This window comes from Agelaius phoeniceus, chromosome 1 (genome assembly GCF_051311805.1).
Source record: "Agelaius phoeniceus isolate bAgePho1 chromosome 1, bAgePho1.hap1, whole genome shotgun sequence".
Lineage (NCBI taxonomy): Eukaryota > Metazoa > Chordata > Aves > Passeriformes > Icteridae > Agelaius > Agelaius phoeniceus.
In genome coordinates this window covers 128429281-128452910 of record NC_135265.1, presented here as the reverse complement: position 1 = coordinate 128452910, position 23630 = coordinate 128429281, and the positions used below count along the sequence as shown (strand labels likewise).

Genomic DNA, 23630 nt, shown 5'->3' with positions numbered 1-23630 from the left:
CACAATACATCCAAAAATGTAATTAAAGAGATTTCTGTCCTAAGACATATAAGGAACATGCCTTTTTAAATGCAGGCTTAATGCTACAAGAATCAGGTAGCTAAAATTCTGTATATTGAAAGAAATTTGAGACATTTACTTGTTTGACAAAGGATCTAAATGCAAATGAGCACCAAGATCAAACCACTATTAAAATAATTTCGATCTAGGCAATGTAGCAGAAATAGTGGTAAAAAGCACAGCTAAAAATATCTATAGAGACTCAGAATCTTTGAAAATCCACAATCAAAACAGCCAGTAATGTGCACCTGTGACCCTTTTACTTGTTTTTGCAAATGCTTTATCTTCATTTCCAAAACTATTTGCAAAGCAGGACCTGAAAGCAGAAGATGCCAGAAGTGTCCAGCCTGTTGAGAAACAGCAGGTTTTTGCTGTAACAGAAGCACCATCAGAGCCCCTGTTTGCATTGGCTTAAATACTGCTTAAAAATATGATATGGGTTGTTTGCTGCCATTTACTTCTGAATCATTCAGCAAAGAAAAGATAATGGGGACCAGAAATTCACAGTGGCAACAACAAAAAGTGGTATGTACATTCAGATCTTAAGTATGGGAAAATTTATTGTGAATATTTTATCAAAAAACAAAGGTATAGAATTAAAACCTTTAAAAGTTGGGTTCAATAAAGGAAATACCTCTGTATTTTTCCATCTTTCTGTCCTACAGGGAATTGAAAAATTCTGAACTATTTCACTTGCATAATTTTGAATAATTTTGGTCTTATTTTGAAATTTTAAAAAAATTATCCATACATATTTTAAAGGAAAGGAAAACAGTTTCTGTAATGTCAAGGTCAAATTGTGCAGCAGAGATTTTTTTTTCTTTTTTTTAATTTCATATAAAAAGAAACACTAGGATTTTTTTCCTAACAATCCCCATTTCCCCCTTTTAAAATTTAATTTGGTGTGTTCTTATGTAATTTCTATCAAAATATAGACAATTTTAATTTTTATTTACTCTAGGTCGGTATTTTTATGGTAGCTGGAGAATTTGTTGGTCTATTTGTTTTTCTAGTCTAGCTTCAAACAAGGCTGGAGTTGAATAAGGAATTTTCAGCAGCTGGGATATGTTTGCATTGTCTGAGATCAGCCATGTCAGTTCTGCAATCCAGTCATTCCATTTTTTACCTCCAGACAGAAGTACATGGACATCATGATGCTGCCTTCCCCAGACAAGCATGGCTGGGGCTCCCTGATCCTAAAACACCCATTTGAATTTCAGTAGCATCAACAGCAAAACTTCCATCACCTTGATATTTTGTCAACAAACTCCCAAGGACACCCATGACAGCTGGCAGTTGGAGTTAATGCTTCATTCTAGGTAGTTTTTCTTAAAGCTTACACAAAACATGCAAAAGAAATTTGGCTGGTTACGCCCAAGGTGAAATTACCAAATCTCAAGGCAACTTTTTCACAGTGATTCCATGAGTGAAGTGCTTAAGGGGCACATTCAATCAGCTATCTTCATTAATATCTCAGCAAACTCTACAATCCATGAATGTTTCATGGTCTTTTTTGTGCCTTCCTTGCCTCATGCTCCATGCTCCTTAACATTGCTTTTGCTGGGTGCCAACCCTGCATGATGCCTGAATACAAACACTGAAATGCCACTTCAAGTACATACCCTGACCAGCTATTTTTGGGCAGCCTATATGTCATTATGTAACAGCACATATGCTATAGATCTAGATCTTGGTTTAGCTAAAATAATTTTCTCCAGTGGCTTGAATTTAAATTTTGCATTTATCCTTAAACAAGCTCAGAAGTAGTTTACCTTTTGGCTTACTGCAACTCTGTGTTTTTCTGCCAGAGGCAGAATATCAGGGATGACATGTAGTATTTAACAAGTGAGATTTCACATTTATTTTTCAATTCGTTCTAGTTTGCATTGTTTGTTGAGATTTATTTTAAATGGTGGCACCAGTTTTCTAGGTGGTTAAGAGCCACGCTTTCCAAAGCTTATTGAAAATTCATAATGCTTTATGAAACATTGTCATGTCTCTCTTTTTTAAGCATATAACTATTTCTCCTTAGAACAGTATCTGTAAAATATTGCTATTTTCAGCAAGTTTTTTTTTTTTAATAAAGGTTACTGAAAACCTTAATTTTTTTTTATTTGTTATTGTTGACTGGTTTTTTTATTAATGGGTTTTGCTTAATAAATCCACATGGAAATTGCATGGAAGGAAATTTTTTAATTAGTTCCAAAGCTGTTCCATTTCTGTTAGTTATTAAAGGCCATCCTTTTAAAGATGATCATACCTTGATTGCTGTTAGCTTTTAGAATAGTGGAATATATGGTTTCTGTGAAATTACAGATGATCACAGCATAATTCTGATCTTTGTACTGATTTACAGAAGACAACCAATGGCTCAGTCGTGTTGACGCACGCTGCTGGCCGGGCTCTGCTGACTACCAGAGCCTTCCTTTGTAAACAAGCATATGACTTGTTAGAGATTATTGAGGGAAAGCAAGGGACCATATTAGATTGAATATTGATCTCAAAGATGTATGCTGCACTTCTCTCTAGTTTTTAATAGCAGCCCTAATAGCACGCTGCTTTTACTGCTGCACTCTGAGGCAGATATTCCAGCAGCTTCCTGGAGCAGAGTACTCCACACATGCACTTCTTCTTCCCACATTAGAAATCTCATATCCTCTGTTTATTTTGGGTATGCCCTAAAATAATTAAATAACAGAAAAGCTATGATTTTCTATTTCACAGGGGCTCAGCTTGAGTAATGTTGAAGAAAGCCTGGAACTGATCTACATTTAATTTTATTACTGAAGAGAACTAAGAAAACCTTTCTGAAGCATTTAATAAATTTCCCTAGTAATAAAAGCCTGTGACTGTTTTTACAACACCTTGTTCAGTTATTGGTGTCTTTGAAAACAAAGCAAAATAATCTCATGTATACAAAATTGTATAATGTGTGAAAGTAATGCAAGAACTGAAAAAGTTTCCTAAACACTGCTGAGAACAGCACACAAAAATTTTTACAGTAAAATATTCACTTCCAAGTTCCCAACTGCCTGGTAGAACTTTAGGTTAAAGAAGTCAAGGATGGATATTTAAATTCAATGTCCAAGGGAAAAAACCTTCAAAGCCCACAAAGGGCATAAAAAGTAGATAACTTCAGATTGACTGGGAGAAAAATATTGATTACAATAAAGAAAATGCCTGAGACAATGGTCATCAACAAATTTTAAATGCTGGAAATGCTGAACTTACTCTGAGTAAAAATACATTCCATATTCTTCCTATATTAGTATACAAAGTTATTTTCCTTTCACTTTCATAAGGAATTAATATGAAATTTGTTGTTTGAAATCCAGCTATGTTTTGAGTTGTTTCTTCTCACAATTCTATTTCTTACATGCAAAACCTTTCTGCAACAAAGAATGTAGACCTGTTCACTGGGCAACCCTTGCATTGGTGTCAGTGCATTTTCTGTGTAGCAATGGCAGGATGAACCCTTACAGCTGTGCTCTTATCAAACTCCTCTGTCAGGAGGCTGTAGAAAATCTGTGGGTTGTCACTGCTTTTCTCTCATGGACCAAAAACTGCTGCTCTGAGCTGTTAGCAACAAAAATTGAAGGAGGAGGAGAAGGAGAAAGCATATCATAAAGATAATGAATTAATTATAGAAGGATGTGTTTCCAAGGGTTTCAAACCACTCAAGTCCTCTGGCCATTTCTTATGGAGAGTAGGGTAGCAAAACCCCTTGGGTGCTAAACAGGAGGTACAGTCATTGATAGCAACCACCAATTATCAAGAATTATGGGATATGGTTAGACCCTTCTATAGAAGTCTTCTGAATGGCTCCTGCAAGATATCTATTTATTCAGGACTTAGATGGGAGATAGGATTCTGACCACTGTGAATTCCAGTTCAGGGAAGGCTATTTATAGCAAGCCTCCGAAGGTTTAATGCTTAATGAATATTGATAGTGGAAGTGGGAATTTTTATATAACATCTTGGTTTACCAAACATAAAGAAAGTTTTTGCTGCGTAACCCTTGAATTCTAAAAAGCAGCATCATACCATCAGCTACCTGCAGAGTAAACAGAGATCACTCTCCTGGTTCAAAGCATGGATATGATCCATCCTGAGGATCATAAGTTGTTGCAGTGTGATGCAATATCCTCTTTCAGCTATCTCAGTCCCTTCCAGGTGTTCCAATACCTTCTCCCTTCCCCTCCCGCTGCCTCCTGCTGAGAGCTGTCCCTCAATCTCAGTCGGCCAGCAAGGCCATCGTCTGACTGGTGAAGTTCAAAAGATGCTTCTCAGCCCTGGGGTCATTGGGCTACCTAGGTGCCACTTCTCTCCTGAGACTCCCCCCCTCCCACCTGGTTGGTGGCACACCTGCCCCTTCCCTACCCCTCTCCCCGAGCTTAAAAGGACACAGGGACCATGTTGTCGTGATTCTGTTGGAGCCGTTACAAGATTCAGATGTCTGTGACCCTGGAATGAAACTTTGGATTAAACCCTCCGGCAGAATCCATCTCCTTTTCTCCTTCACCATTGCCTAAAGCCTTTCCACCAGAGGTAAAACTGAGTTCCTGCTTGCCTGGACTTGTTCCAAGTGCCAGCTGCAACATCCAGCCAGCCAGGGGTGTCTCTGAGGTGAAAACACCACAGCTGCTGCCTCTGGTCAAGCAGCAAGGACCGGACGAGCCCAGGCACATTCCATCTGGTAATATTGGGATCATGTTCCAATAATACATAATTTGCTACAACTGATTTTATCATAGGTATCATCTAGCCCAGCATACAGTCCCAGCAGTAACAGAAGGAGACACTATTAGAAGACAGTATATAAGACAAAAATTTTGAAGTCTGTTCCCCTAGGACTGCCCTAGAATTCACAGCCCTTGGGTTCCAAGTACTGAAGGCACTTCCTGGCCTTTCACACATATATTGCCTATGGGTTTTGCTGATCCTTTTTTGAGCCTGCTGGTCTGCCTACCAAACTTCTTGGGGTTACACATTCCAGAAGATCACTGTCCAGGCGAGGGGGTGAAAGTACTTTCTTTCATCAGTGTTTCAGTATTTTCACTGAGTTTATGCAGTACTGTGGGATTTGGTGAAAAATCATTCTCATCCACTTTTTGCCGTATGTACTGCTTTCAGAACTTTGTAAATCCCAGCCACATGGCCCTTCATGCTTCTCTTCACATGGAAGAATCCCAACAATTTCACTCTCCCCTCACAAGGCAGTTGCCTGCTCCCCTCACAAGCCAGTTGCTTTTCTCTGTATCTTTTCCAGCTCTGTCCTTCACAGTCACAGATGAAGCCCAGCCTCCGCTCCCAGGGATGCCAAACCCTTCATTGGCATTTTTGACCTCTGCTACACATCAAAGTGGGAGCTCCAGAGAGTGGTCAACAATGACTCCAAGAGATCATTACTGAGTTGCAGCTGAAAAGTCTGAGCTCAGTAAACACTATTTAGACAATTTCCTCTAAGCCTATTATCATATGCCTTGCAAATCCTTCTCTTTCCCCTTCATTCCAGGGAATCCATGTAATAGTCTCAGTTATTCCTTATGGAAATCCCACATTTCTCTATCCCTATGTCTTATTTTCCTGTCCTAACAAAAATGTTCTTTGTTTTCTGTTCTCATTCCCTCCAAAAGCAGGAGGAGGAAGGAGAATTATCTGGCCCACATTCATGTGCCAGAGTTCCCTGCTTTATTACCCATACCACCATTGTTATCCCCACCCTGGAATTTCTGTACTTTCAGTTTGTTGGGAGCTAGTCCCCCTTTCCAATCCAAATGCACTGTGAAGCATCAGTCATCTGGTTTTATTTTGTGCTTCTTCACTCTAACCCAAAATCTCTCACCTTGAGCACAGCTTTACACATATTAAGCACACAATATTTTCTATTACTCTGAAGAACTTCTCCCATTTGGACCACAGACTGATAACTGGATTCTCTCTGTGCATGTCTCATGTGATTCTACACCCTGGTCTGCATCAAAAGCAGCATGGCCAGCAGATCAAGGGAGGTGATTTTGCCTCTCTACTTCACTCTGGTGAGAGCAGCACCTGAAGTACTGCGTCCGGTTCTGGATGCAACATAAGAAGTAAGTGGATGCCCTGACTGAATCCAGAGAAGTGCTGCAAAGGGGATCAGAAGGCTGGAGTACTTCTCCTCTGAAGACAGGCTGAGAGTGTTGAGATTGTTCAGCCTGGAGAAGAAAAAGCTTTAGGGAGAATTTAGGGCAACCTGCCAGTACCTAAGAAAGGGCCTGCAAGAGTGTGGGAGAGGGTCTTTACAGGGGTAGGTAAGGAAGAGATAGTAGCTTTAACTGAAAGAGAGTGGGGTTTAGATTAGATATTAGGAAGAAATTTTTCCTTCTGAGAGTGATGAGGCACTGGTACAAGCTGCCCAGAGAAGCTGTGTGCATGGCCCATCTCTGAGAGTGTAGGAGAGGCCAGGCTGGAGGGAGCTTTGAGCAACCTGGTATCCCTGCCCATGGCAGCTGGATTGAACTGGATGACCTTCTAGGTGCCTTCCAACTTATCCCATTCTATGATTCTATGATCAGTCTACGATACTCAAACATCCAAGTTCTATCCCTTGAAAATAAGCTTTGCCCTGTAAGCAAAGGAAAAAAAAAAAAAGAGGAATATTCTATCTACTGCACAGGAAGCCTGGGTACTCCACTATGTGGAAAAATTTCCTAGGACAGTTAACTCAAAAGATAAGGATGCTAGAATGTACCTTTGAGCTATACAAGGAGACAGCAGAGAATCTGAATATTGCTGTCAAGGAGAAGGGTGAAAACAACACTGAGAGGAGACAGCTGGGAGGGCTGAGGTGAAAGTCTGAGAGCCAGAAGCAATCAGTGGTATGTCAGAGCCTTAGTTCATCAACAATATGGAATTATAGGGGATATATTTGAGGAATACAGATTCACTAGAGCATCCTCAAGCAATATGAAGAGAGATTGATAAAGCGCCGTGCTCTGCATGGAGTGCAAAGCTGCACATTTTCTGAGCAATGAGGAATTGGTCTCCTTCTGTCTCATGGGACACAGCAGCACAGCAGATATTTAAATCTTTGCTGCTGCATAGGAACAAGATGCAACTCTATGGATATTTCTGCTGAGCAAAACTTGAAGAAGAAAAGAACAGCTTTCAATATTCAGATGGGTGTCTACATCTAAATATAGTTCACTGGCTGGTACAGCAGATGCAGCCACCACTTACTTGCTAATGTCCAATTTGATAATCTGCACCTGGGTGATTTTGGTCTTTTGAAAGCTGGAACTTGCTATCTTAGGCTTTATATGTATATATATATATATATATGTGTGTGTGTGTGTGTATATATATATATATAAATTTCATGCAATTTACAACACTGTGGTTTGAGTGAGGAAAATCCATAAATGTTTGTCTCTCGTTGTGAAAAGGAACTATATTTGATAAGTTCTAAAGAGATTCCTTATAAACAGAGATGTGTGAGAATTATACTACAATTACCCATATATGATAGATACGAGCAGAATGATAACACAGACTGCAGAAAAACCCATGTTTTCTTTGCCAGTATTTTAAGATTTTTTCTCATGATGAAAAGTGTTCTGAACTCCCTAGACAGTAAGAATCCCCTGCTGGAAGCTACTCTCCTGAAACTCGGGACGTCTTTCAGGCTCCTGATTTACCCAGATCTGTATGATGGTAAAGGTGCAAACTGTTCTAGGAAATTCTCCAGAGGCTGCCTACTGCTCCTGCAGAGATCCAGATGCAGCCAGAAATACATTATCCCACTGTTATCCCAAATCTGAGTCTGCATTCAGAAGACTGCCTTTTCTATTTGCCCTGCTGTCTGTCTCAAGATCAATAGCTTCAGCTGAAAGAATTACATAATTCTTTGTACAGTTATGTCTCCTGCATAGCTTACAACTTTTTATAATACATGGTGTAATGGTGGCTGTTAGACATGGACTAGAGAATATAATGTGTCTCATGTCTTAGAAGAACAGAGAATGAGCACAATGAGGAGAATTAGTGAACATGTGTAGTGGGCTGACCCTGGCTGGATGCCAGGCACCCACTAAATCCTCTCTCTCTCTCACTCCCCTCAGCAGCTAGACAAGGAAGATATAGAGATAGATATATATATATATATATATATATATATATATATAAAGGGGTTCATGAGTTAAGGACTGGGAGAGATCACTTATCAAATACCATAATGGGGAGAACAGGCTCGAGTTAGAAACATCAATTGAATTTATTGCTAACAAAATCAGAGCAGGATAATGACAAGTAAAATAAAACCTTGAAGACATCTTCCCCTCACCCCTTCCTAGATCTACCTCATCCCCTAGCAACTCAAGGAGACAGGGAATGGGGTTTATGGTCAGTTCATCACCCAAGGCTTCTCCTGCTGCTCAGGGAGAAGAGGGGTGTCCCTCTCACAGGAGACAGTTCTCCATGAACGTCTCCAATGTGAGTCCATCTCACAAGCAACAGCTCTGTGTGAACAGCTGCAGTGTGAGTCCATCCCATGGACAACTGTCCTCCCACCACTGCTGCAGTGTGGGTCACTCTGCCATGGCTGCAGCCCTCCAAGGACAGCTGCTCCATACCCTCTCTCCACTGGCTCTTCCACAGGGTCACAACCTCCTCCAGGTATCCACAGCTCCAGTGTGGGTCTCATCTACAGGTGTGGGTGGATCTCTGCATCCCTTTGGACCTCAACAGGCTGCAGGGCACAGTTGCCTCACTGTGGTCTGCAGAGGAATCTCAGCTTCCATAACTGGAGCACCTTCTTTCCCTCCTTCTCCATTGACCTTGGTCTGCAGAGTTGTTCCTCATATACTCTCATTCTGCTCTTCTCTGGCCACAATTACAGCTGCCAATCTTTGTTAAATGTCTTCCTAGATCTGTTATCACAGAGTCATTAGCAGCATTTCTAATTGGCCCAGCCTTGGCCAGTGGCACGGTGCATCTTTGGAGCTATCAGGGATCGGCTCTGCAAGAGATGGAGGAAGCTGCCAGCTGCTTCCCACAGAAGCCATCCCTGCACCTCCCCACCTTCTGCATGCCCCCTCCCCCACTTCCTGCATAAGAAGGCTTGGACTGAAAAACCCAATACAACCTGATTCACTCCCTTTTTAATACTATAATCTTTGTGACGTCATCTTCAGTATCTCCAAGTACCGCAGTAGTTACCTACACAATCTTGTCTAATAATCTATGCCATTGTATGTCAGTCTGCAAGGGAAATTGCTTCCTTGCTCTCACTTTATTTGACAGTGCTGACAAGTAACACTTCCTTTCCTGATTATACCCACCTACGTGTAACTGAGGGGGTTTTTCTGCAGTAATTTTTGCTGAAGGCTGTGTTAGATTTCCAATGAAGATAAACTTCAAGTGATCTCTCATGTCTAATGAAATAAATGAAAAATTTTGAATGTAGTCTTGGGTGTACAACATGTACTATTGTACATGTTATATGTACATATGTATATTGTACATGTTGTCATGATATCATCAGAATAGCAGATTATCATGATGCAGATGTTGTCTGATATTTTTTCTTAGCAGTAGTTTAGCATTTTTTAAAGATGCCCTTTTTTTTCTTTTCTTTTTCTTTTTTTTTTTGGGGGTGTGTGTGTGTGTGTGTGTGTGCGATAGTAATTTTCTGTATCCATAAAAGCAGAATTCAGTAATACCTCTGAACTCCTGCTAGGGTAATACAATTTTAGAATCTGTAGTATCCATATAAATCTAAAACAATGTGTGCTCTTATGTTTATTCTTGTCGGTCTTTTAAGAAGATAGAGAATGGTAAGCCACGGCTAAAAAAACCCATCAGAAATTCCCATTCATAAATACTTAGGCTGCTTTCAATTTCAACAGCTCTCAGTTTTGAAACACAGTACTGTCAGTGAGAGGTGATCATGTATTTTCTGTTGCCGCATAGATCTTCCAGCCTAAAAAATTATATTTAGGAGGGCTGTTCTTCACGCTTTTCGCCTCGGACCTGCCACATTCTCATCTGACTGCTCTGAGCTTCACGGGAGAGCTCCCGAGTGTTTGTCACTCCCCAAGCCTCGTCCGCATAAGCTAACGCCTCGGAGCAGGATGGAGATGTCTCCAGAGAAACGCCACATGAAAACGCCGCTCGGCATCCTCTCCCTCGCTATGTAGAACTCATTTCTGAAGCTGCTGCTTCACGGGGTGGCCTGGCCCTGAGATAAATGGCCCGGCCCGAGATACGTTCCTGGCCCCGAGGTAAATGGCCCGGCCCCGAGGTACGCTCCCGGCCCGGCGCTGGGGTGAAGGGGGGCAGAGCCCGGCAGTCGCCCCGCCGGACGCTCCCACAGCCCTCCCGGCGCCCTGCGCACCCCTGCGCTCTTCGGCGGCCGCAGCCGAGCGCACCGCAGCGCTCCCGCCGCAAAGGCGCGGGCAGGACGCGGTGGCGCAGGCATCGCGGGCATCGCGGGATGCCGGCAGCGCCCCGCTCGCAGAGCCTCTCTTCTGCTGGCTCCGCGGGGAGAGCTCCGCGGCAGCGCAGGCCCCGGCTGCAGAGCCTCTCCTCCGGCTCCGGGGAAAGGGCCCGTGCGGCGGGAGGAGGCGCCCCTTGCCCGGGGCTGCGGGGAGCGCGGCGGCCGCCGCCCCTTTAAGCTCCAGCTGTTCCTTTCTGCGGCGCCTATTTTTAGCGCGTCCTCTTGGTAGCATCCAGCTCTGCCCCCTCTCTCTCCGCGCTCCCCCGTCCCCCCGGTGGTAGGTTCCGCACGGCGGGGGGACTGAGCATGTCCGAACGCGCTCGGCAGCGGCCGCCGCGCCGGGGCTGCGCTCGCTCGCAGCGCGGGAAGGAGGGCGCGGGAGCCGCCGCCGCCGCCCGCAAGTAAGTTTGTCCGCGGGCGCGGTGCCGGCGCGGGCGGCGGGCGAGGGGCAGCAGCCGCCGCCTTGGTGCCGCCTCCGCGCCGCAGGGGCGGCCCGGGGCAGGGGTTCGGCTTCGGGCTTCGGCGCCCCCCGCCCCTGGAGGCTGGCGCCGGGCGGGACGCGCGGCGGGACCGGCTGCACCTGTGAGCCTCGGTGCGCGCCTCGGGGCGGCCGCAACTTCTCCGCTGTCCGCCCCTGGGTCAGCGGCTCGCGGCCTGGCCCGGCTCGGCTCGGCTCGGCCAGGCGGGTCCGCGCCGCACGGGTCGGCGGCGGGAGAGCGCGTCCCCTCGGTGCGTGTGCGGGCCCGCCAGCGGGGACGGCCCGAGCGCGGCGCGGCGCGGTGCGGTGCGGTGCGGTGCGCTCCGAGCGCGGTGCGCGGCTGCGAGCGGCGCTGGCAGAGGCGGGCGGCTGCGCTGGCCCCGCGGAGAGAGCGCGATGCGAAAATACCGAGAGAGTGTCGGCGCAGGCAGTGCACCCTAAGAGTCAGCGAGGCTGCGGTGTTCAAAGGAGTTTCTGATTTAACAGATGATGCCGCAGGAAAGAAACAGTTTGCGGAGAGAAACTGTAACGACACAGGTTTCTCGCTCTCTCGTGTGATAATTTATTCTAGTTCTTCTTTCAGTTTAGAAGTGGTACCGTGTTTTAACTTATTGTCAGTAACCGACAAATACCGAAGTATGCCCCGAGATTTTTGCCTCTGAAAATGGGATTTTTATATTAATTTTAAAAATGCTTGTTTTGTTGTTCAGTTCACCTGTAAATGGGTTTAACGCTACGTGTCCCTAGTACTAGGGAATGTAAAGTTTTTCACTAAACGTTGGAAGTGGCATGGTGTAGGTAGTTTCTTTTCCTGTGCTCTAAACCGAGGAAAGGTTTCAGAAGCTGCTTCCCTATTCAAGGGAAGCTTTTTGATGTTTGCAAAGTTGTATTAAGATAGTTTTCTAATTAAAATCATAATAGGGGAAGGGGAATTTGAGGAGCTTAGCTTATTCTCCCTGGTGGAAGAATTGGACTAAGGGCCAGTAAGATACTCTTGGTAGACAGCCTCTTTTAATTTTTATTTGGCTATGTCTGTAGGTGTTGTTAGTCTAATGACCCGACTTTTAACATTTTTAAGCCATGCTTATCTTTGCACAATGACTTAGATTTGATGTAGTACTCAGACATGAATATTCATATAGGCTTAAATGTCTGTATGTTAAGCCTCTTCAGAATTTAGGTGCATTTAAAAATAGTTACAGACGCAGAAGATGCCATTGCTACTCTGTATGTACTGGAGTCTGTTAATTAGCTCTATGCAGTGGAGACGGGAAGACTGCTGGACTCCGTACCTCTGCAACTCCTCAACTTTTCCCTTCTCCCAGATGAAACTCCCTCACCTCCGCCCGGCGAGGCAGCGCTCCCAGAGAGTAACAATTGATCCGTGGGTTTCTGAAAGCCAGTTTACGTGATTCGGCTCTGGTTTGTGCACAAATAAACTGCTGTCCTGTCAGTTCCATTTTTATGAGTATGCAATAATGGGGGCAGTGGAATTCTTGAGTTGATGCTTTTTGCCTTCTGTAAAAGACCACAGGAAAATGCAGCAAGAAAGAACTGCCTATGTTGACAGCATAGTGAGAAATAAGAAGGGAAATTCTTGTGCATGGCAACCTGCCATTTTTCTCATGTGATTAGATTTGATCTGAAATAATACCCGGTATTTTAAAGAATAAATTTGTTTAAAATATGAGAAATAGTCAAAGTTGGAACATTAAAAATGCCTTTCCTTATGTTCTTGGAGTAATAATTTGTTTAGTTATTTGGATTGTATTTTACTGTTAGGATGTTTTAATACTATTTATTTTAGTTCCAGAGCTCATACATATTAATAGAATTATTTCAGCGTCCTAACCACATAAGGATTCTTTGATAGTCAAGCAAATGCTAATAGAGCATATAAGGATATCCTTAAAATATATGCTGGGAATTATAATTCCTGTGCAGTCTCAGTTGATTATTTTTTCTTGTCCAGGTTTGAGCCCAACTAGTGGAGATGAGAAAATTGTTATAGTAACAGTGGGGTTACATATTAGTTGTTTGAGAATGTCTAGTTAGCAGCTGCAGTGTTTGCACAGCTCTGTTTCCCTTTAAGCAGAAAAAAAAAAAGGTAACTAATCTTCTTTCACAGTGCATATCTTTCTTTCTGTTAAAACTTTTTCTCCACTGTTTGCTTAATCTAAAGAAATATCTTTCACTTTTTAAAACAAGTTTTAAAAAGTGTGTCATCTTGCACTGTAGGAAATGTACATACTTACTCCTCCTGGATTTGGGGGAATAACAGGACTATTAAAAGAAATGTAAAAATACTTTTTTTTAGTTGAATTTCACTAAAAAACTGTACCCCCCTTGGTCCTCCACCCACCCCACCCCCCAAATCCCCAAACCCTGATAATAATGACACTTTAGGGTTTTTTTCATAGGGACGTGATGGTTATTTAAGGCTGGTAGCAGAAGGCAGTAGTCTAGGATTGTCAGCACTAATGATCATGTGTTAATTCACAAGGCCTTTGAGCACTTGTTTTTGTTGATGAGCTACTGTGACTTGCTTCTTCTTCAGCCTTTAGTGAGTTGCTGTTGTTTCTTAAGTTACTGTAGCAAAAACATTAAACTATGCATACTATTGAAGCATATGGGAGGTGACAACCTTACAGAAGCAAACAGTTGCTACGGGCAAGCCTGGTCGGGTGTCAGATTAGCACAAGATTGTTACATGATTGTGGATGGCTTAGCTCAGGAGATACTGATACTTTTGTTTAGTAAAGCCGTTTACTTGAACGTGGGATATGGCTTCCTTGTTCATTGCAGCAGATATTTGTTAAGTAGGGTGTCTCTGGTGTGTGAACTGTTGCCATCAGAGGCAGAAGGAGCATTTTGAAATAGGCAAAGAATTGTGAGTTTTGAAGCCTGTGGGGAGGATCTTCAGGCATTCAAACACACATTGCTCTCTTATTATCATCAGGGGTATTTTGTGCCAGGGCCAGATGCTTGTGTGGCTCCTGCAGCAGTGAGCTGTAAATTACCCTGCTATTCCAGCATCTGCTCCAACAAGATTTACTGAAGATTAGATACAGATACAGAGAAGGTAGCTCCTGGATATCTCATGATGTGTCATACACTTAAAGACAGGAAGTTATTTGATCTGCAGGTTAAAATCTTTCAGATGGAGCAGAGGCCCCTGTCACAGACAAACCTTATCTGTGGCTGCAGCAGTACAAGAAGTGAGTTCCTCCTGGACATAAAGCTACTGCTTGTATCTTTCAACTACACATTGAAGCAAGTGATGACCTCCTGCTTTCTTACATTACTCTGGCAAAACAGGGATCTAACACATATTCAATTTTGTTGTTGTTATTCTACTGCCTACTAATAGGGTGAAATGAGAGAGAGAAGGAAAATCATAAACCTGTGTCAGTCTTCCATGTTCCACAGATATTATACTGAGAGCTAATTTGAGGTTTGTTTCCCTAACTCTTAAATGTCAGGAGGACCATGAGCCTCACTTTGTTACTCCTCAGGAATACACTTATTATCTTTGTTGTTTGGTGATTGAGAAATCATGAAAGAAGAGGGGTGTTTGACATGGGAGCAAAGGGAAGACAGAGAGGACAGCTACAAGCTGGATGTGTGTTATAGAGGAGTTCTCAGCAGAGCATGAACACAGAGCAAAACCACTGCCTGTCACAAAGCAAAGGATTGGACTTTCTCTGGGACCAATGTGTAATGTCTTGCCCATATAGCACAGGGATGGTAACATGAGGGGAAAAAAATGGGATTGTATGAGTTCCTCCATTAATAAATTAATAACTTGAGAATATGAAAAGTGTATCAGTCTCCTTTTTTTTTAAATTTTTTTTTCTTTTTCTGGAGCTGGTTGTTTTCAGGCTTAGAGTGATAATCTAAATCAATTTATGTATTTCTGGGGAGCTTTTATTCCTTATGATTTGGGTCTTATTCACTACCCTACCCCACCCCAAGGTGTAATAGTGGATCAACATTGGAAAGCTGACTGATTTGAAAGGGAGAGTTAAACTTATAATTTTTGAAGGAACAAGATGATTTCCCCAGGACAACTGTGGGCATTGTAAAAGTTGAAGGGACCTTGAGGGACTTGGAGTGACTTGATGAGACTTACCACTTAGAAAAAAATTTTTTTTAATTTAATGTTTTGGAGTAAATCCCTCTCAACACTTGTGTATCCATTGTGCACTTTCCAGTTAATTAGGCCAAGTTTTTGCTATTATTAACTAATTTTTAGGCTACTGTTGTTTTGATTCAACTTCCAGCTATCAGGTCTGGCTATTTGCCTGTTCAAAGATTTTTTAATAGGAAAATATGTATCAATTGATGAAGGCCTCTTGATGAGACTGAGTTCATCAAATCTTTTGCTCTTTATGTATTTTCACTCCTGTTTTCTTTTTGTGTCTGGTCAGTCATACTGGTTTTTGTCTCTTGGAAGCTATGCACCTACTGCACCCTGGATGCAAATGCTTTTCCTAATGTGCAGTAACTTTGCACACAAATTAAATGGCAGGGGCAAGAAAAAGGAAGGAGAGACTATAAAGAAAGCTCTGATGGTGAAGTAGGTACAGGTTGTCTTATCCTTTGCTGGGAAATCTATCAGTGGTCAACAGTGAAAGATGAATGAGAGAAATTTTGAACACTAAGCAGAGCTTAACAGACCTTAGCAAAAGCAAGACCATTTCTGTGGAAATGGGAACTTTGTTAGGCTGTGAATGGGAGCCTTAGTTGTGCAAGATCCAGTGCTGCAGTTTACACATTGTTCAGTCATCAGTGACCAAAGACTGACACTTTGGGTCAGCCTGGGACATGCACCCTTTGCATCCCTGTGAAGAACAGTTGACATATTTGCAATCATGGATGTAAAATGTTCCTTACTGACCATGTAAAACAAAGCTGTAGCAGTTCTGTCTCAAACCTGGGATGACTGTGGAAATATTACCTCCTGAAAGTGTTGGCACCTGGTTTGTTCAGTTGATACCATTTGTATCCACTTCTGTTCTGGAAGGTATTGTCACAGCCATCAGGATAGATTACTAGAATCCATCCTGTCTATCTTCAGTGGGTGATCTCACCCACCCAAGCTCCAAATTTGGAGAAAAAATATGTAATGTGAACACGTAGCATGGCTACTTAAATGATATGCTTTTTCTTTCCAGACATTATATATACAATTCTCATTCATTTCACTGTGAACTTGACTTGTGGGAACAGAAAAGAATTGTCTGCCTCCTGTGTTCCTTCATATAAAAAGCTTTTGGGACACATAGATATGAAACACATTTTATAGGTAAAACATGGTTCAACTGAAGTACTTGCATAGGTAAATAGTATCCAGAAATCTTTACATAAGCTTTATATATGACATGCATACAAAGATAAGACTTTGATACTGTAGTCAGAACTGTGTTTTTCCCCAGAGCATAACACAACCAGATTCCATGAAGATGGTTCCTAAAATAACTCTAAATACATTATTAGATATTCCTAATCTAACCATAGCTATATAAAACCTTAGTAATAAATCATATTTCATAAATAATACAGAGCACACTAAAAGTGTTAGTATTTATAGTCACTGCAGTGCAATTGGATTCACTTGCAAGTTTTCTTTATACTTCCTTTCTGATTTTAAATTATTAATACTGTTCTATTTCAGAAATTGATATTTGTATACTGTTGATGTAAATCCAATCTATTCAGTCATGTGTTTGACAGTTTAATTCCAAGTGGTCTTATGCATTTTGTTGCATAAAAAAGCCAGGGCATCCATGTTGTTGATGAAAGGATATTCCAAGGTGATTGATCAATTAATATTACATTTTTGTAGTTTCTGGAAAGAGAAACTGTAACAGCTTTTAAATCCCCTTTAGAAAAGGAAACAACTCTTATCCAGGACTACAAGAAGCAATTGCAAGACAAAAGGATGCAATGGGAAGCAAAATGGTTTTTTTCTCCTGGCTTTAATTCTCTATTGGGATCTTATTGTTAGTGTCCTTGGGTTTTTAGTAATTTTCTCTGGGATTACTGTTATTTTTCCTTTTTTCATTTTTCCTGGAGTGACTATAAACACTAACTGCGGTGAAATGTTATAGCCATAGGAATGATGCTAACTCATTAGTAGTCAATCTCACTTCTACATGACACCTCAATCCCCTTGTTGCACTTCCTGCTTGAATAGTTTTCAAAGAACAACTCTAATTTTATTTGTGGACTTAAACTACCGATAGAATTCCCACTCATACCTTCTGTTGCCATTACTATATCACCATGGCAAAAATAAATTATGTTGTTCTTTGCATGCAGTTTCCATATGCCAGAAAGGATGATAGTAGCAGGAATTGGCTAGGCTATGTGGAATGCTTGACTGTGAAGCTCTTTCCATATGCAAGCTGTCATACCTCCTTTTTCTTTTTTCTTCTTCTTTTTTTTTTCACTGAGGTCTGCCTCACCTGAAATCTTACATACCTGAGTTTGTGCTCCACTGAGATAAAACTTTATCTGAAGAAATGAGAGACTTAGACACCTCTAAAATGGGAACAGTTGAATAGCTAAGTGTAAGAAATTGTAAGGAATGTTTTGAGGTGGCATTAACTGAAGTGGCAGTAACATCCATACAATGAAGATATTACTAGCAGCACAGCATAGCATGATATGAAAAGATAAGTTCATTAATGTTGGTGAAATACTCTGATGCTGTAGTGATGATCACCTTGGAGAGGCTCATGAGGAAATTGATACTTCTGGCATCCTAGCAGAGCTGAACTAGAGTTCCCTAAGGCTTTAGACTGAACAGCTCTGGTCAGACTAGACACCAAATACCTTATCTGCTTACTCAGTAAATGCTCCTCTCTGAGTGCTGTGGAAACAAGTGCGGTGCTCTGTGAAGACATAGCTGAAAATTGTGTAAAGCTCTTAATCTCTCCTTTTGGAGAAGATTGTTTAGACTCTTGGTGACCTGTGGTTCTTAACTGTGTTGCAAATAGCAGCCACAGTATGAGGTGTTGGTTCCTACTGAAGTCCCCATCAAACTACAACCAACCTTCTGAACTGGGGGAGAAAAGCTCCTTGTACTGAAAATGTGACTCTGAAGGAAGAGATCTGTGTAACTCTCTGCACAATCATTAGTGAGAGTAAGTGAATACAGACAGCAGCAAGTAAGACATAATTAAGATACAAGTGGTCCTGATTTTGGTGAGTGTGATACTTTTCCTTACACTTTATAAAGGAAATATCATCAAAATCATGTTATATGTCTGCTGGAACTCTAGTACATATGTACATCATATCCACCAGCACTAGCAGAGATCTGCAAAGTGGTTAAACCCAGTGGTAGAGGCAGTGATTGTTGTTGGCCAGGTGAAGGAACAGCATGGCTGGGTGGAGTTTGCAACGTTTGGAATGAAATGTAACCAGACATTACAGGCAGGTATCTTAAAGATGATGTAGTTCCAACCCCCCTGCCATGGGCACATCTCCCACTAGACCTGGCTGCCCAGTGCCCCATCCAACCAAGCCTTGAACACTGCCAGTGAATAGGGCAGCCACAGTTTCTGTGGGCAATATGTACCTGATTTTTTACTGGGACACAGTGAACAACAAATTGTCTCACTGCAGTTCTGTCACAAATGTTGCAGTAAGTGTTGCAGGAAGTTTTGAGCAAGGCTTAGATTATTCCTGGAAATAAAACTTGACCTCAGTGAAGCTTTAAAGGGAAGATATTGCAAATATAGTAATACTGAGAAACACCCAGAAGAGATACCCTCACCTTCCCATATGTACTTTCCCCAAGTTCCTTTACCTTCTGCTTTCCCCAGATTTCCAGGTCCTGTGAGTCAGACATGGTAAAACTGTAGCACAGGCAGAATGCAAACTTGTTACTGCTCTTCCCAGTATGCCCTCAGTCAGTTCTAACCATTTCTGTTTCACAGGTACACACCTGAAGGCAGAAGTTTGGTAAGATTTTGTGGCAAGGGCAGTAAAAATGAATTCTCCTAATGAATTGGTATGTCATCTTCTGTCACCTCCTTTGGGGAGCATAAGATACCAGTGGTTGGAGCCCATGGGTCTTTCTTCAGCTGAAATAAAGGAAATCTTGAGGAAATACGAAAATTGTCATTGATAGGGAGGAAATTGTTCCATCTCCATGGTCTCTAAATTCCTGTAACTGCTGATTGCATCCTGTTTTCTACTTCCCCTTTGTAGTTAATTACAACTCACTACAGTGAAAGTACCTGTCTGTTGCTGTCTGAGTGAATCTAAAAGGAAGAAGAAAAAAGTTATTTATTCCACATTTTTAAAATCCTCAGTCATGTTGTAGATCAGTTGTCTGGGTTTAGTTTTCCGAATGTATACCTCTATGTAAGCCAGTACATCTTTAGATAATAAGAGGATTTGGTTTTAATAACTTCCTCTGAAAAGCACAAGAACTCAATTTTCCAAAGTTATGTAAGTATTTTCCAGGTATATTAATTCACATTTGTCAAAATGAGCTAGTTTTACACTGTGTGAGGGCCAAAGCAATGACCAGTTTGCTTTAATATCCATGAGTTAGGTCACTTCATGTTAAATGGAGGTTGAAACACTGACATGGATTGCCCAGAGAAGCTCCATCCCTGGAAGTGTTCAAGGCAAACCTGGATGAGGCTTTGAGCAACCTGGTCTAGTAAAAGGTGCCCCTGCCCATAGCAGGAGGGTTGGAACCAGATAATCATTGAGGCCCCTCCCAACCTGAATCATTCTGTGATTATTAGGAGGATTTTAAAGAGTAGTTGTCTGGTCTGGCTGTCTGTCTCTGCCCTGACACGGGTAGGGTGGTTCTTGGGTGGCACGCGTTTCAAAGGACGAGTCTGGACTCTTCAGCTCTTCTATCTTCAGATTGTTTATTGTTTCTTATCTACAAAATTTTCTGTCTGCCCAACAGAGGTCTGATCTGCAAGGCAGCCAAGGGCACTCTTGACCACCCACGGGGCGGTCATGTCTTTTTATACTAAAATCTATGTACTCAATATTTACCTTTATTTTCCAATACTTTTCACCCATGTTAGCAAGTGCACCTTCACCATAAACCAATCCCCAAGTGCCAACATCATCACAGGAGATGGAAGACAAGAAGAAGAAAGAAGAAGGACAAGACACGCCCTGATCCCTCCATCTTGTCTCCATAACCCCCCTGTACCAAAAACCTTTAAGTTTATATTTCACCTTATAAATGTGTCCCTTTTACACCTTTCACTTTAAAGTGATTCTCATGTCCTCAAACTGCCGTCACTTCTGTGGATGGATCAAAATCAAGCCACCAAACACTCTTGGCAACATTCCAGGATTTCCGAGACCCCCAAGGGTTCTCCTGGCATCTCTGGACATCAGGAACAATGTGCTGAGTTCCCACAAGTAGTCTGAAAAAAGTGGGGATAAATGAATATATATTGTGCCAATCTACAGAAATAAAGACTGATATGGTGTGAGGCAGTGAAGCTGGTGTCAGCAGCTTGTGGTGTTCTAGGTGCTTGTACCTGACATTTTATACCTCAGTGCTTCAACAGTGGCACCATGCAAATTTCAGTGCATCCAGCATTCAGTTTCCATGCCAGGATTATATTACTCAAGTTTGTTTGGAGTTCTGGACTGTTGCAATTTTAAACCACTAGTGTTTTGTCATGTGTCTTTGTGTAGGAAGATTCCCATTTAATACAAATTGAACTGTGATAAATTAATGATTGTGACCAACTCTGAGCTGTAGGACATCTGAATCCTGCAAATGTGTTTATGTTAAAGATACGAGCAGTGGGCTAATTTGAAAGACAGTCTTATTACATCTTCCAGACTGTTCTTGGTGCATTGTTAATCATACCTCTTCACAGGTCAAGAAAGGTAAAATGATAGTATTTTCTCCAAAGAAAACAAGCTTATCATCCATTTCTTGATTGTGGATTAGAAATGCAACATTCTTCCTGAAGGACTTCAGAATATAACCTTGTAAGATGCTCTCTCCAACACACATCTATTGCCTTGTGCAAGACCAGTTAGAAGAACACAGGCAAGACTTCATTCTGGTAAATCATCACAGCTAAAGAAAGATTACTGTCATTGTTCCCTAGTATGTGATATTTAGAAAAAGTTTCTGTTCTTTGAAACAGTAATTTTTTTGTGTTACTTGTTTTGATATTGTCTCAAGTAGGCTCTTGATGTTGAAGAGAACATAGTTGTATTGATGCATAAAATATATGTATCACTTTGGATGAAGGAAAGTTTTACTCTGTGCAAATGAGCATTTGCATTTATACAATATCATTGTGATTTAAGGTCCTTGTAAGTGCGCATGACTCCTAATTATGAAAAACAACTCTGAATCTGCGGTGACCATTTGGGTCAAAACTTTTCTTTGCCTACCTCAAATCATCCAGTCTGCCTCTGCATTCTTTTGGCTTTTTTGAATCTTTAGTTATTATGGATACACTTTTAGTATTGCTAATTGGCTACACTAAGTTTTCCTTTCTTAAAAAAAGGCTGATGCAGAAAAGTAGTTTATGTGAGACCTCTAGGGGAGTGTTTTAAGAATGGTTGCACTCTGAGAACCTGGTCTCATAAAATGACTTGAGAATGGTTGGTTAAAGGTGAGCTACAAGAACAACATTTAATTTCAACCTTAAATTAAGGTATTAACTAATAAAGCTTGTGACAGGAGATTACAAAAATGATGGCTTATTCTCTATGAGTACTGCTACATTGAAATTCATACCTAAACTTGTACTTTTTTCTTTCTTGCATGCTATGTGTATTTGGAAGTTCTAGTTCTGATCTTTCCTATCAACAGATGTTTTTACTATGAATTTATGATCTAAACCAAATAAAACTGTACAGGGCAACAATAGTTCCTCAGTAAAACAAAGAAGCTTAACTCTTCTGTTAAAAAACTATTTCATTAGGCTCTAGAGTCTAGGACAGGGAGAGACTTTGACTAATTTTATTTTAACATATGGAAGAGCTGGATAATTTTCCCTTGAACACCTCTACAAATCAATAAGTAGTGAAAAAATAGGTTCTTCCTCTGTGTTAGTGGAGGGTCAGATAGTGTATTGCTATCAGCTTTGAGCCATGTGTGGAAAATATTCCTACCTTCTGTTAATCAATAGAGAAACAATGATGTTTATATATTTATTATAAATAAGTCCATGTGTATTTTTTGTCTTCTACTTTCTGGCTGATTGGTGGAACTAAGCTGCCATGAACTGGATATGCATGCTACTAAAAGTATGAATTTTTAGTTTTTTCTTAATTAGCTTTAAAAGCACATAAGGCATTTTCTGGTGCAACACCACTGATCTTATGACATTTTTTTGCATGTGAGTGGTACCTAAGTGTTGTTCACCCCAATAGACAGAATGGCTGCAAAACATATTGCTGTTGGTGGTGTGGTCAGAAGAGAGAAGTCATTCTGTGATATAAACCCTTGAGTATTTTAATTGTAGTATAGATAGGAACAAATGCCTCAGTTTTGTTCTTTGCAAGGTCCAGCCTGACATGGTGAGAAAAATAATTTCCACAAGTTTTTTATACAGTAGTATTTTGTATAACTCTTTTGTTTCAAAAATTGCAAGTACCTCTACTGTGCTTGCCAGTAAAACAGAGATTACAGGAACAGAGCAAAACCTCCCTTCATTCTCTTCCAACTAATTTGATTCCTGCTAAAATCCTGTTTATGTTTGGAAAGGAATGACCTTGAAACATTGTAGTTCACAGTTCAAATGTTTTGGTAAATATTGGCTTATATACTGGGTGACCTGAATAAAAATAATTAGTAGGCAGTAGAATCTTTTGTTGTTGAATTTCTCATTATCTTTTTATGGTGTTCATTTTTTCATGTCCCTCTATTTGTTGTACGAAAGATAAATTTAGTATTGTGGAATCAATAATGACATTTCCCATTCCATGGTCATAGCTCTTATTTAATGCTTTCAGCACAGTCATTTTTATAGATGCTCTGCATAATGTATCAGCATGGGCCAGATTTTTTGTCTGTGACTCAGAAAATGTTGTAATTCTAATGGTGCAGGCAGCTCCATCTCTTACTTATGAGGCTATAGTCATGGTAGTGAGTTTTCTACATGAATGGAGAATTTGTAAGCCTGTACCAACATTAAATAAATAACCTCTGACAAGTGTTGAAATTTTATTTCAATTATGTGCTAGTGTTTGGTTTCTGTCAGAGGGCTCTGTTGTTCTCCAGCACCCCCATTATGTGCATGCATTTGCAGTGAAGGGAAGGTAATTTGTGGCCTCGTGTTCTGTTGGGTAGTGGTGAAGTAATTTTGGTAAGAATGTACATTGTCACTCTTGCTCCTCTTATTCCCTGAATTGCTTTGCAAGTGCCACAGTTGAATATTGCTGGAAAAAGTGCCTAATGCAGACAGCCTGAAATTATGTGAAAACTGCTTGTAATAGCCTCAGTTTAATACCAGAAACAGAATAGAGGAAACTATGCACAAATATAGGCAGCCTGAATCATCAGCTGCTGGTGAAAAACTCATGTGTGCATCCAGTCATGCAGAAAAAATACTGACTTCCACTCTAGTTCAACAAAGCCATATGAGTTTTTAA

General features: G+C 41.2%; 1 protein-coding gene across 10 annotated transcripts in view; it reads left to right on the top strand.

Moving 5' to 3' along the window:
* Positions 1–23630, top strand: part of OXR1 (oxidation resistance 1) — a 355773-nt gene that overhangs the window by 79130 nt on the left and 253013 nt on the right. The window contains exon 1 of one of the 10 annotated variants that reach the window (XM_077186987.1): positions 10109–10319. The exons of 6 other annotated variants lie outside the window; for them this stretch is intronic. In XM_077186987.1, coding sequence (XP_077043102.1) covers positions 10286–10319 — 34 coding nt within the window. In that variant the 5' untranslated portion in view covers positions 10109–10285. Of the gene's footprint in view, positions 1–10108; positions 10340–10769; positions 10936–23630 lie in introns of those variants that run through there. 3 more of the 10 variants (XM_077186990.1, XM_077187001.1, XM_054648268.2) reach the window with 3 other exon arrangements.